The sequence below is a fragment of the Galeopterus variegatus genome, unplaced genomic scaffold (assembly GCF_000696425.1).
Source record: "Galeopterus variegatus unplaced genomic scaffold, G_variegatus-3.0.2 Scaffold3257, whole genome shotgun sequence".
Classification (NCBI taxonomy): domain Eukaryota; kingdom Metazoa; phylum Chordata; class Mammalia; order Dermoptera; family Cynocephalidae; genus Galeopterus; species Galeopterus variegatus.
The window spans coordinates 93,779-107,503 of record NW_007729368.1 but is presented as its reverse complement, the minus strand read 5'-3'; the positions used below and the strand labels follow the sequence as shown (position 1 = coordinate 107,503).

Below are 13,725 nucleotides of genomic sequence, written 5' to 3'. Positions count from 1 at the left end.
ACATTTGAGTTCTTAATTATGCAGTCCCATGTTCAAATATTAGTTCCCCCAGTTTTATTAACTATATATGTTTAATGAAGTTGCTTAATTTCTATAGCCCTGTTTTCTCACTTATGAAATGAAAATAACAAGAGATTTCATCTCATAGAATTATTAATTTATTGTTTTTGCATTTTGAACCAAAATTTTAAAATGTCTACTATGTGTCAGGCACTGAAAAATATCATGCAAATACATAGTGAACAAGATAAATACAGCTCTTATTTTTATGGAGCTTACAGTCTAGTAGATAGGGTTATGAAGATTAAAATATGTACCTCCTCTTGCCTTATATATTAATTCAAAACTTTATTTTAAGAAATATTAGCACTTGAAGTATGGCACACTTTACGTAGCTTAACTTCTAGTGGAGTCAGGCTAGCAAGGTGTTTGTGGGTGACACAGTACAACAATATATATAAAAAATAAGTAAATAATATAATATGGTGGAAGGTGCTAAATGCATGGATAAAGTGAAAGTCAATGGTGTGCAGTTAATGTTTAATGACTTGCTCTCAATGGTAGGGGATGATACTGCTTTGCCAATTGCTGAGGTATAAATACTCTGACAATGTGGATTTCAGTCTAATGATGGGATGTCACTAAACATCTCAATGTTAAGAAGGGTTGCACACAATTGGCTTTTGCTAACTGGTATTAAACAGCTCCAGGACACTGCTAATGAGTGTGGGTGGGGCCGGATATGATGTTAAATAGATGTTTAGTGTAAGCCTCTTTGAGATAATGAAGAGATGACAGAGTTACCTATGCAGGTATCCAGGTGAAGAATGGTTCACCCAGATGAAACAGCCAGTGCTAGAACATATTGCAGAAGAGTACTTGGTGAGTTCTAGAAAGTACAAGGCCAGTGAAGAAACACAAAAGAAAAAAAGAAGAGTTTAGAAGCAGATAAGGTTTGCATCAGTCAGGATCCCAGCAGAAATTAAATGACACACACAAACCAAGTTATATGAGGACAGTTTATTAACAAAGATTTGATGAAGGTTTATGAAAACCAACAAGCGATATCACAACATCCTGAGGCTGGCGACGGCTATTATCACCTCTAGGACTGAAGGCTCAAGAGGAGGAAGAGATTCCTGGACCTTGGTGAGGGTGGCTGAGTGGTGAGGGACATGTGACAGAGGCTTTTGGTAGAGGGACACAGCCAACCCAAGTTGACTCAACAGAGAGGGAACTGGGAGACAAGTTAGTCCAAACTCTCTCCTCTCTTGCCCTTTAAAATCCTGTGGTGCCTCCATTACCAAACCCCAAAGAGGCCAAACAACAAGGGAACCAGTTATTGTAATCCCTAAGCTTTCCAGAGCAAAGGTCTAGGTGAAGATTGGTGAAGGCTGAATCGTGGGACAAAATGAATATACTCAGCACAAGATTAAAGAAGCAACGGGGTGATATGTCATGAAGGATTTGGGGGGCCATTTTAGGACTTTGACTTTTATTCTGGTTAGAATTTGCTCACTTAATTTGTTACCAGAAAGTACCTAATCTTACTTTCAGCTGTCACAGTTGCAATTCACAGGATGGGCTGGTATTTTATTCACTCATGGGCTTGTAATCAGTACTGAGTCTGCCTCACACGGATGTTCCAAAGTCATCCTTTAGTTTGGTTTTCCTTTCTATTTTTCTTCCTTTCTTCCCAACAAATACCAAAATTAATCTTCTAAATGATCCTTATATTCAAATCAACAAGTTTCATTTTATACTATTGTAGGTTGACTACCAAATTTACATGCAGGTTGCCAGTGCCCAGTTTGTCCCAGAGTCTTGCATTCTTTGGCATGGAATATCTACAGGACAAACAAAATCTTGTCATATTAACACAGCTTGCTTCCTGTGGCATCACACTGATGTTTATTAGGTTAAAAAGAAATCCATACTAGGAACAGAATGGGAAGGACCCAATACATATAGAAAGTAGACAGTCCTGGTCTGCCACACAACTAAATCATCTATTCTAATGTTAGGCATTTAATAAATGTTTACTTAATATCATTTGCTATTATTTTTCCCAAGACGTTTCCCACAAAGCATTCTCTGTCTGAGGAGTCTGACTTATATTTAAAAGGGCTATGTGTAAAGCTACTTCTCTCTTCCTTTGGTGCTTTGACCAGGCTATAATCATATTTTATGTTAAATGAAAGGCATCTCATATCCAGAGTCAGCCACAAACTAGATTCAGGATTAAGACTCTGTTCTTTGTTCTAAAAACCTGTTTTAAAAACTTTAAATTTTGAGCTTTGCAGGATTAGTTATAGATGTACAAAGTGCAGTAAAGACGGAGTCAGAAAACTAAGGTTGGAGTCGCAAAACTGCTGTTTACTTGGGAAATGCCACTTACCTTCTCTAAGTCTCAGTTTCCCTGTTTGTAAAAGTGAAAAGTATTGCTGTATGATTTAAATGAAGAAATGCATGTACCATGCTTTCTTAAAATGTTTTCTTATAAAAATGTGAGGAATTATCATTTTTAACGTGATGATTCTGCAAAGAGAATCATGTTGGTTCTAGATAAATTAAAGAGTCAGGGAAATTACTATGCTTTAAAAAATAATTAACCTAGAGTGTTATTCTGCACACCAAAAAATAAATATTAATAATGGAACAATTTATGATAAAAAAGCAAAAAGTGAAATCATTCCCAGTCCTGGGCATTCTGAACATAATATGGATTAATATTAATAAAGCTACTTTTATTGAGTGTTTATTATGAACCATGCTATATGCTATGGACTTTGTACACACAGAGGTGACTGTCTCTATTGCTATCAACCCTAGACTCAGCACCTGGCACAGTGCTTATCCTATAATAGATGTTTAACAAATATTTGTGAATTAATTTTATCGTCAAATATTTACAATAATTATATGAAGTAGTTATTATTTCCATTTGATAGATAATCTTCTTAAGTGGTAGATTGAAGAATAGAATCTTGTTATAGGTTTTAAAGCTCATGGTTTATTTTGCAACATTCAGAAAGCTGCTTCCTTCAATATTTATTTTAAAATATGACTCTTCTAATGATTAGAAACCTAATGATGGAAATCAGGAATTTCAGCTTGGCTACCTTCTCCTCTTGAATTAGAGTGGTAAAAATTCTTTTAACATAAAAATGTTTTCTACAGATTGTCTGTAGCCGATTGGAGGAGTACAACACCCGTCAGGCTTTATGCGATGGAACTCCTGAGGGACCGTTACTGCGCAATCCCGGAAACCATGACAAAAACAGAACCCCAAGACTCCCCTCCTCAGCTGATGTGGAATTTTGCCTGAGTTTGACCCAGTATGAATCTGGCTCCATGGATAAATCTGCCAATTTCAGCTTTAGAAATACACTGGAAGGTAATCCTTTTATTTTCACTCATTTTTAATGTTTTTTTGTTTGTTTTCTTTTTTCTTTTCTTTCTTTTTTTTTTTTTTGTTTTGTTTTCTGAATTCATGTTTACAATCTCTTATCCAAAATTGTGGGCCCAGAGATGTTTTAGAATTCAGAATTTTCTAAGTTGAATAAGGATATGTGTTGTGTAAACTTTGTAAACTTATATTGACAAAAAACCTAGCAGATTCTGGGCAGCATATCATAATCCACCACATTAATAATGCTTCAGCAAAATGTATGAAGATAGATACTCACCATGGGAATAGAGACAATCGACAGCCTAATGTGTATTGAAGTCAGGGTTTTCACTAAAAGAATATTGGTGAAAAACAAAATAATTCGATTTTCAGAGCTCTTTGTATTGTGGAATTATAGATATAGGACTATGGACCTATAGTATATTATTCAGTGTTGGTTTTTCTCTAGTTTGGAATGTGCTAGACAGTGGGCTCTTTGAGGCAAGTCCATTCTCTGAACTCTAATAAGGACACACCCATGTATCAGGTCAGGGCCTCAGCTCCTTATCCCTCAAGATTTCTGTGCTTCTTCAGAGATTCCTTCTCACAGTCTTTTCTAACTCCTAGTTACTTCTACAAATTTCTTGATCTAGCTTGCATCTTTCCTTCATCATCTGTTCATTCTTCTCTGCTCAGAGCTGACCCTGTCATGAAACCTATCTGATTTGCCTCAATTTTTATTAGGAAAACAAACCCACAAACAAAACAAAACAAAACAGAAAACATTCACTCAAGTCACTAACTTGTGGCAAGGAGGACAACTCAAAATTTAACAGTAGACATCCCACCTCCTAAAAGTCCTTTGGCACCGTAGCATGTAGACAATCCTTCCTATCTTTTATAATCTCTTTCTCTTTAACTTTTTTTATTTTTGTTGTTTTACACCATAACGTCTGTAGATCTACTGTGCAGAGTAGTTTTACTGTCTGATTCATTTCTGTTTCATTCCAAACCATTCATTCTTGCATAAAATGCTTCTGGCCTTACACCCGGAAGCAATTTAAGCAAGGAGAGTCCCATCCTAAAGAGGAATTCTGGTGGTAGCTGTTAAAATAGAAATTGTGTTTATCTTCCTACAGTAACATTAATGATTAATGTTTTTAAGTGACCACTATATGCAAGACATTGTAAAACACTTTGTATGGCATTATGACACTTAATTCTTACAACCTTCCTCTGAAGAAGATTGCATTATTATGTCCACTTGAAGAAAAGAAACAAGATCAGGCATATTAAGTAATCTGACTATCATCAGTCATTGACTAAGTGATGGAGCTAAATCTGCACGTATATTTGTCAAGTCCAAGGTCCAAATTCTTTCTGTTGCATTCTGATGATCCAAAGTGGATTAAGAGTTTCTTGAAAGTGGACAATATAAATTCCGTCTTTTAGTGCACTGTAAGAAGGTGTTGCATAGTGTCAGGGAGTCTCAGAGCCTATACACAGAGACTGAGATACACAGTTTGACAGACGTTAGAGGAATTGGGTGTCCCACTAGACTCTGCAGGGATTAACAGCGGTATTCCAAATGATGACATTAATGATATTGCAAAACAGGGCTTCATCCATAAGGGAGCTAGAGTACTTTGCAAGTTTTTCAGGCACATTTTCAGCCATTATTGACAAAGCATGTACTTTATTATTAAGGAACATGGCTGGTCAAAGAAATAAGACAGAGTAATCTCACCCCTCTGGAACCTCAGTCAAAGAAGAAAATGACTTAAGCAGTGTGAACTCAACCAGTGGTTTTCAAATGAAGTTCTAACACACAGATGAGTAGGGAACATCAGATTTATAGCAAATAATTTCCTACTGCTAAAAAATTATGTTTGTGAATTATTATTTTTTAATAATAATCTAAAAGTCCTTTGGCACCGTAGCATGTAGACAATCCTTCCTATCTTTTATAATCTCTTTCTCTTTAACTTTTTTTATTTTTGTTGTTTTACACCATAACGTCTGTAGATCTACTGTGCAGAGTAGTTTTACTGTCTGNTTTTTGTTGTTTTACACCATAACGTCTGTAGATCTACTGTGCAGAGTAGTTTTACTGTCTGATTCATTTCTGTTTCATTCCAAACCATTCATTCTTGCATAAAATGCTTCTGGCCTTACACCCGGAAGCAATTTAAGCAAGGAGAGTCCCATCCTAAAGAGGAATTCTGGTGGTAGCTGTTAAAATAGAAATTGTGTTTATCTTCCTACAGTAACATTAATGATTAATGTTTTTAAGTGACCACTATATGCAAGACATTGTAAAACACTTTGTATGGCATTATGACACTTAATTCTTACAACCTTCCTCTGAAGAAGATTGCATTATTATGTCCACTTGAAGAAAAGAAACAAGATCAGGCATATTAAGTAATCTGACTATCATCAGTCATTGACTAAGTGATGGAGCTAAATCTGCACGTATATTTGTCAAGTCCAAGGTCCAAATTCTTTCTGTTGCATTCTGATGATCCAAAGTGGATTAAGAGTTTCTTGAAAGTGGACAATATAAATTCCGTCTTTTAGTGCACTGTAAGAAGGTGTTGCATAGTGTCAGGGAGTCTCAGAGCCTATACACAGAGACTGAGATACACAGTTTGACAGACGTTAGAGGAATTGGGTGTCCCACTAGACTCTGCAGGGATTAACAGCGGTACTCCAAATGATGACATTAATGATATTGCAAAACAGGGCTTCATCCATAAGGGAGCTAGAGTACTTTGCAAGTTTTTCAGGCACATTTTCAGCCATTATTGACAAAGCATGTACTTTATTATTAAGGAACATGGCTGGTCAAAGAAATAAGACAGAGTAATCTCACCCCTCTGGAACCTCAGTCAAAGAAGAAAATGACTTAAGCAGTGTGAACTCAACCAGTGGTTTTCAAATGAAGTTCTAACACACAGATGAGTAGGGAACATCAGATTTATAGCAAATAATTTCCTACTGCTAAAAAATTATGTTTGTGAATTATTATTTTTTAATAATAATTTATTCTCATTCACACACACACTCTAGTATGCTTTCTTGAGGAACAGTGAAAAGGCATAAAATAGCATATTATCTGGCACATGACAGGTGTTCAATAAGTATTTGATAACTGAATATGTAAATAATAGCTTGGATCCTTCAAATTGCATCTACCCCACCTCTTAGCATAACCATGACTATTGTATGAAGCCCATGTCATGGTAGGAAAATGTTAGAAACCATTGATCTAAGCTACTAACAAGCAGTTTTCCTGACCAGGGATATTTTTTTTTAAATTGTTTCTTTAAACTTTTATTCAGATATAATTTTAAGATTACAGAAAAGTTGCAAAACTAAAAGATGTGCAAAAGATATATATATATATNAATTTTAAGATTACAGAAAAGTTGCAAAACTAAAAGATGTGCAAAAGATATATATATATATATCTCCATTACTAAGATTCATTTATTGCTTATGTTTTTTCCTATTTGCTTCTCTTTCTGTCTCCCCATCTGAGCCATTTGAGGGTAGGTTGCATAGGTCATAACTCTTTACTCCAGAATATTTCAGTGTAAATTTCCTAAGAATAGGAATATTCTCTTATGTAACCACAGAACAGTTTTCAACTTCAGTAAATTCTGCATTGATAAATGCTTTTATCTAATCTGCTATTTATATTTCAGTTTTTTATTAGACCTAATAATATCATTTATGGTATTTTTCCTATTCAGAATAGGATCCAGTCTAGGGTGAAGTAGCATTTAGTTATCATGGATCTTTGGTCTTCTACAGTCTGAAATATTTCCATATCCTTATTTGTGTGTCTTTATGAGATTGACATTTTTGTTTTATTTTATTATTTTTATTTGTACATATTTATAAGGTACAGAGTTAACTATCAGCATTCGTGTACAGTTGACTATCAGTATATATGTACAGTATTTGTGTACAGTAAGTGAAGACCAAATCAGTATTATTAGTATGTTCATCATTACGAATCCTAATTACCTTTTGTGTCCCTTACCCAATTACTTTGTCCCCCTTTCCCATGTCTAGTAACTACAGGTCTATTCTCTCCTTCTGAAAGTTCAATGTTTTATTATGGTCTTTCTTTCTTTGTTTCTTAGCTCCCACTTATGGGTGAGGACATGCAGCATTTCTCTTTCTGTGCCTGGCTTATTTCACTTAACATAATTTTCTCCAAGCTCATCCATGTTGCTGTGAGTGGCAGAACTTCATTATCTTTTTTATGGATGAATAGTATTCCATGATGTATATATACTACATTTCCCTTATTCAGTCATCAGTAGATGGACATTTATGTTTGTTCTGCATTTTGGCTATTGTAAATAGAGCTGCAATGATCATGGGGGTGCAGATATCACTTCTACACGATGATTTCCATTCCTTTGGGTATATGCCAAAAAGTAGGACAGATAGATCATATGGTAGTTCTCTCTGTGGTTGTTTGAGAAACTTCCATGCTTTTTTCCATAATGGCCATACTCATTTACAGTCCCACCAACAGTATAGAAGAGTTCCCTTTTCTCCACGTCCTTTACAGCATTTTTCTCAGTCTTTTTGATTATAGCCAGTCTAGCTGGGGTGCGATGATATCCAAATGTGGTTTTGATTTGCATTTCCCTGACATTTGGGGAGAATATCGTCCCTCCACCCATTTTTTAATAGCATGTTTCTCATTTTGAGTTTGTGTAATATTTCCTCGTGACTGGATTCAGGTATGCATTCTTAGCCAGACTTCTACACATGTCATTTTATGTCTTTCTAAGAGGGTAACACGTATGGAGACGCATAATGACATCTGTCTCACATTGGTGATGATAATTTTGATCACCTAATCTTGATGTGATTCAGTTTCCCAATGTGTAATTGCGTTTTCTCCCTTTCCAAATAATAAATTGCCAACATGGAGACATTTTTAAGACTGCCCCTTTCCAACTAATAAATTGCCAACATGGAGACATTTTTAAGACTGCAAATAGACTGCCTCTCATCTCAATTTTCACCTATATTCAGCATCCGTTGATGGCTACAAATTATGACTTTCCAACTTCAACACTTATTTTACATTTATTACCCAACANTGATAATTTTGATCACCTAATCTTGATGTGATTCAGTTTCCCAATGTGTAATTGCGTTTTCCCCCTTTCCAACTAATAAATTGCCAACATGGAGACATTTTTAAGACTGCAAATAGACTGCCTCTCATCTCAATTTTCACCTATATTCAGCATCCGTTGATGGCTACAAATTATGACTTTCCAACTTCAACACTTATTTTACATTTATTACCCAACATTCAGGATTTCACTGTTAGTAAGTGTCCTCTATCTATCTACCTACCTACCTACCTACCTACCTATCTATTACCGGTATGGAGTAAAGTCTTTCTATTTTTTCAATGCCGTGTAATTCATTAATGTGCTTAATTAACTGCATACTCCAATGGTCCCAGAATTTACCCATGGGTACAGCTTCAAGCTGGTGATTATGTCTCTATTTCATACCCACATCATTTTTACACACTTTCTTTCTGGTGTAATAAACTACTCTAGACTCTTCTTGTAGCTGTAGTGCCTCAGGCCTGGAATCAGCATTATCTGTAAAAGGCAATGATTCTTTTCACTGGCAAGGATATTACAGACCAAGGTCTGGGAGCAAGTTTTGCTCAGTGGAGAGAAACATTCCATGCCACAACCTAGTTAGGGTAAGGATGTGGGTGCCTTGACCTACAAGGAGTGCTCAAGTTAACACAGCAGTGAGGAGACCAGGACTGGAGAAGCATGAGCAAAGTCAACTGTTACAATCTGCTCTCTCAATAAATGCATATGAAATTGAATGGTTGCTTCTGATTGAACCTAGCAGTTATTGCAGCCATTTTTCTTTTAGACCTTCTTTGAGAGGTGTGTTATATACTTCCCATGGGACGAATCCTCATGGCCATTCCTAGGATGAAGCACAATCTGCTCTCTCAATAAATGCATATGAAATTGAATAGTTGCTTCTGATTGAACCTAGCAGTTATTGCAGCCATTTTTCTTTTAGACCTTGTTTGAGAGGTGTGTTATATACTTCCCATGGGACGAATCCTCATGGCCATTCCTAGGATGAAGGAATAATTATGATTTTTGTCTACTGAGGTAATTTATGTAACTTCAGCTTTCCTCCTAGATTTCAATGCTGAAATAAATAGTAAAGATGTGCAATTTGTGAACTGTGTAAGAAAGATCTCATGTTCCTAGATAAAGCAAATAGAAATAATCCATATTATAAAGGATATCTTCTGATTAGGCTAAATAAGTATCCCTGTGGAGTATGGAATCTTCATAAAGGAACCTTCTCTTGTACAAATCTCTGACTACCCACTGTGTCCTGTATTTCACAGTTGACAGGAGTGTTAATGCAAATTTAGCACCTTTGGAGGTGGGACATGGGGACTGGGAGTACAATGAAGTAGTTAAGGGCAATGAAACTGACTGGGATTGGATCCTAGCTCCACCACTTTCTAGATGTGTTAATCATGTAAGTTATTTAACATCTGTAGGTATTAGTTTTATCATCTGTAAAATGTAGGTAACAATAATAATGTATAAGGATTAAATAGTATAATACATGTAAGATACTTAGTATATTTCTTCAATAAATGATAACTATTATTATGGTAAGCTGTAATTTATTACTGACAACTCAGTTATCAACCATTAACTTCTCAGAAAATTAGCTTAAAAACTAAGTACACAGTGAGTTGTGAGAAAATAGATAATGATGGCCTAGGTTTAGTGGAAAAACAAAGGAAGGGAAAGGATGAAAAGAAAATTTCTGGAAATAGACTCAGAGATAGATCACATTTCTGGAGAAAGATAGGATCTCAGGGAACATTCCAAAAATGAGGAGACCGTGGGAGCAAAGGCATCCCCTGTTACCCATAAGGGAAGAAGGTACAAGAACAAGGAACAACCTTATTTTAATGGTTATTTCCAATGTTAAACATTAGGTGCTCACTATGCATTAATGGACTGACTGATAAATCAACGAATAAAAGAAAGCTACTGTCATAAAAACTTTATATAGTAAGCATAGTGTAAGACAAAATTAATTATCTCCTTGGGTGACAGTGCCTTGTTTCAAACCACCCTCCACTAACAAATGCAATTTAGGACCATGGAAACTTACAATTGGAAGATTTGTATGCAGTCCAACATTCCATACCTTGCTGAGATACCCACTATGATAGCATCGCTATGTGGCAATACAAGGACAGGGAAAAACTTAACCCACAGAGAGAAGAGAGAGTTCATTAGGTTGAACCAAAATCTAAAGCAATTCAAATTAAAGAGCTATCTATGAACCTAGTACTATGGGAAATTATGGAAGTACTAAGGCACACTAAGACGTACAAAAATGACTGTTACACCAAAGAGCTCACCATCTAGTGAGGAAACACCATACAAATACGTAAGGAATCCTCGAGATGATGATCCCTATAAAATGAGGTAGAAACCCAGAGGTATATCATTAAATATTTCCCCAGAAGATAAAAATGTGACTGGATATTGAAATATCAGTTATTTTTCAGCAAGAAAAAAAGGAGAAAAGGTATTTCTAGCAAAGGAACAACATATGCAATAGAATAAGAGGTGTGAAAGTATGAGATTAGCTACAAAAAAAAAATTGAGAATTTGTATGGGGCTAGAATATTGAGTTTGTAGCAAGAAATAACAAGAGAAGTAAGTAGTTTAAAAAAATGTATACTGGTTTTTCTCAATTTTATCTGGAGGAAAAACAAAAACTATGGACCCCTAAAAGTAGGTCCACAGATCCTTGCGGAAGTAAGAAACTAAAGTTTGTTCTATGTAAATCTTCACTGTAAGAGAGATATATAAATCCCTTAGTGATATATTAAAGATTAGCTATCATCACTATAAAAACCCAATATTTCAAAATCATAATACAACATTTATATTTTCAAGAATATGTCTAAATATTTCTGAATATCCTGTTTTGGAAACATTGCTATAGAAAATGGGAATTGTAAGAAAGATATGCTAGGGGTCTTAGCAGAATACAGAAAGATTAATCAGCAAACTATTGGGGCAGGTGGTTCTGGATGACAAGGGCTTGATCTACAGTAGTGAGAATGAGGATAGAGAAGAGTTGGTTAGAGCACAGAACCAGAAGCTCTTGGCGACTGATAATATGAGGCAGAAAGACAAGCAACAGTTGAAGACAGATCTGAAACGTCTGCCATTGATTTCTAATAATTGGTCCTTGTTTTGTCCTCTTGGGCTATATATATCATTTAAAAATATAATCTATCTTCATATAACAACCCTTCTAAAAAACTGCTACTCTGATTCTCTAGAACCTGTTTTCCTGTAACCCTTCAACACTTTCTGTTTCAAAGTGACAGCCAAACACATCGCTGGGAAGTATCTTACCACTTCATATGCTAGGATTTCTTGAGGAGCAATCTAGAGAGTGGTAAATGAGCTCTGGGCTTTAATGAGAGACAATGGAAGTGTTGAAATTTTGAATGAAATTCTAAGATGAACGGTTGCGTGTATTTGCAGTGAATGGCCAGCAGGACAGCCACAAAGAGGTCTCCAGGGATGACCTAGTTTTCAGTCTCTCTGCTTGAGAAATGGACCTTTTTATTTTATACGAAAATGGTGACTCAGATTCAAAAATATTTTGAGACTAATTGTGTAAACCAGACTGTCAAGGAGATTATCTAAGTGGAGTAACACATTCTAATAATTGAAAGGGCCAAGTCTTCCTCTACATTCTTTCTTTACCAGTCCTGAGGGAATCAAAAGCCAAGTAGTAGCGAAGTAATTATTCCAATGAGTTTAGGAGACAGTCTGGTTTTTTCCATAATAAGCTATTTCTACTGATTTTACTCAAAACTTTTCTTCTGTAAGTTGTCAGAACAGATAAGACCCTTCCTATAACAAGCAGAGAATTCATGCAAGTGTCAGTCGTATTACTTTCCAAGTGGGTTTGCTTTGAATTTAGCCTTTTCATCAGAAGATAACATTACCCTTTTTAAAAAAAATTTTTATTGTATTTTGTCAATATACAATGTGGTCAATATAGTATAGTGGCCCAATACCGAAACCTCCCTCCCTCCTCCCTCTCCCCCTCCGTCCCAACAACCTCATATCTGTTCGCTTGTTGTATCAACTTCAAGGAATTGTAATTGTTGTCTTCTTCCCTCCCCCCACCCAGTTTATTTGTGTACTTATTTATTTTTCACTCCCACAAATAAGTGAGAACATGTGATATTTCTCTTTCTGTGCCTGATATGTTTCATTTAATATAATTCTTTTTAAAACCCAGAAACAAAATAGGGACTGCTATATTGAGGATCAAGGCTTTATGGATATGTTTTAAGGATATGGCATGTTTTAAATTATCTAAAGCAAAAGCTGCTCTCAGGGAATAGTTATGTAACAGGTTCACAAAAAAAAAGTCAAGCATAATTACTATATGTACAAATGCCTGCCGAATTCTTAACCAGTACCTTGTCTCCCAAAGCAAAAGTGTAGCAGGACCAGAACATGTTCATCTCATCTGGCCATTAGAAACTCTCTAGTTAGGATGCAGTAGTAGCCTGCTAGAAACTGTGACTGTTTGAACATTAGAGGGCATTTTAATTTTTGCAAAGACAGATTTCTTTAGAACCAGTGACATTGTTGAGAAGGCATCTGGGTGGTAGAAACTTACACTTTTATGTTTCTTTCAGAAACAACTTAGAATAGTTTAAAGTTTGGGGATATTATTGCTTTTTCTGTGCCTGATATGTTTCATTTAATATAATTCTTTTTAAAACCCAGAAACAAAATAGGGACTGCTATATTGAGGATGAAGGCTTTATGGATATGTTTTAAGGATATGGCATGTTTTAAATTATCTAAAGCAAAAGCTGCTCTCAGGGAATAGTTATGTAATAGGTTCACACAAAAAAAAGTCAAGCATAATTACTATATGTACAAATGCCTGCCGAATTCTTAACCAGTACCTTGTCTCCCAAAGCAAAAGTGTAGCAGGACCAGAACATGTTCATCTCATCTGGCCATTAGAAACTCTCTAGTTAGGATGCAGTAGTAGCCTGCTAGAAACTGTGACTGTTTGAACATTAGAGGGCATTTTAATTTTTGCAAAGATAGATTTCTTTAGAATCAGTGACATTGTTGAGAAGGCATCTGGGTGGTAGAAACTGACACTTTTATGTTTCTTTCAGAAACAACTTAGAATAGTTTAAAGTTTGGGGATATTATTGC

General features: G+C 35.6%; 1 protein-coding gene across 1 annotated transcript in view; it reads left to right on the top strand.

Moving 5' to 3' along the window:
* TYR (tyrosinase) overlaps positions 1-13,725 on the top strand; it is a gene marked incomplete at its 3' end in the record, with an annotated part of 108,767 nt that overhangs the window by 12,187 nt on the left and 82,855 nt on the right. Inside the window, exon 2 of the mRNA XM_008584402.1 lies at positions 3,181-3,397. Within this exon, the coding sequence (XP_008582624.1) occupies positions 3,181-3,397 (217 nt within the window). The remainder of the gene's footprint in view (positions 1-3,180; positions 3,398-13,725) is intronic.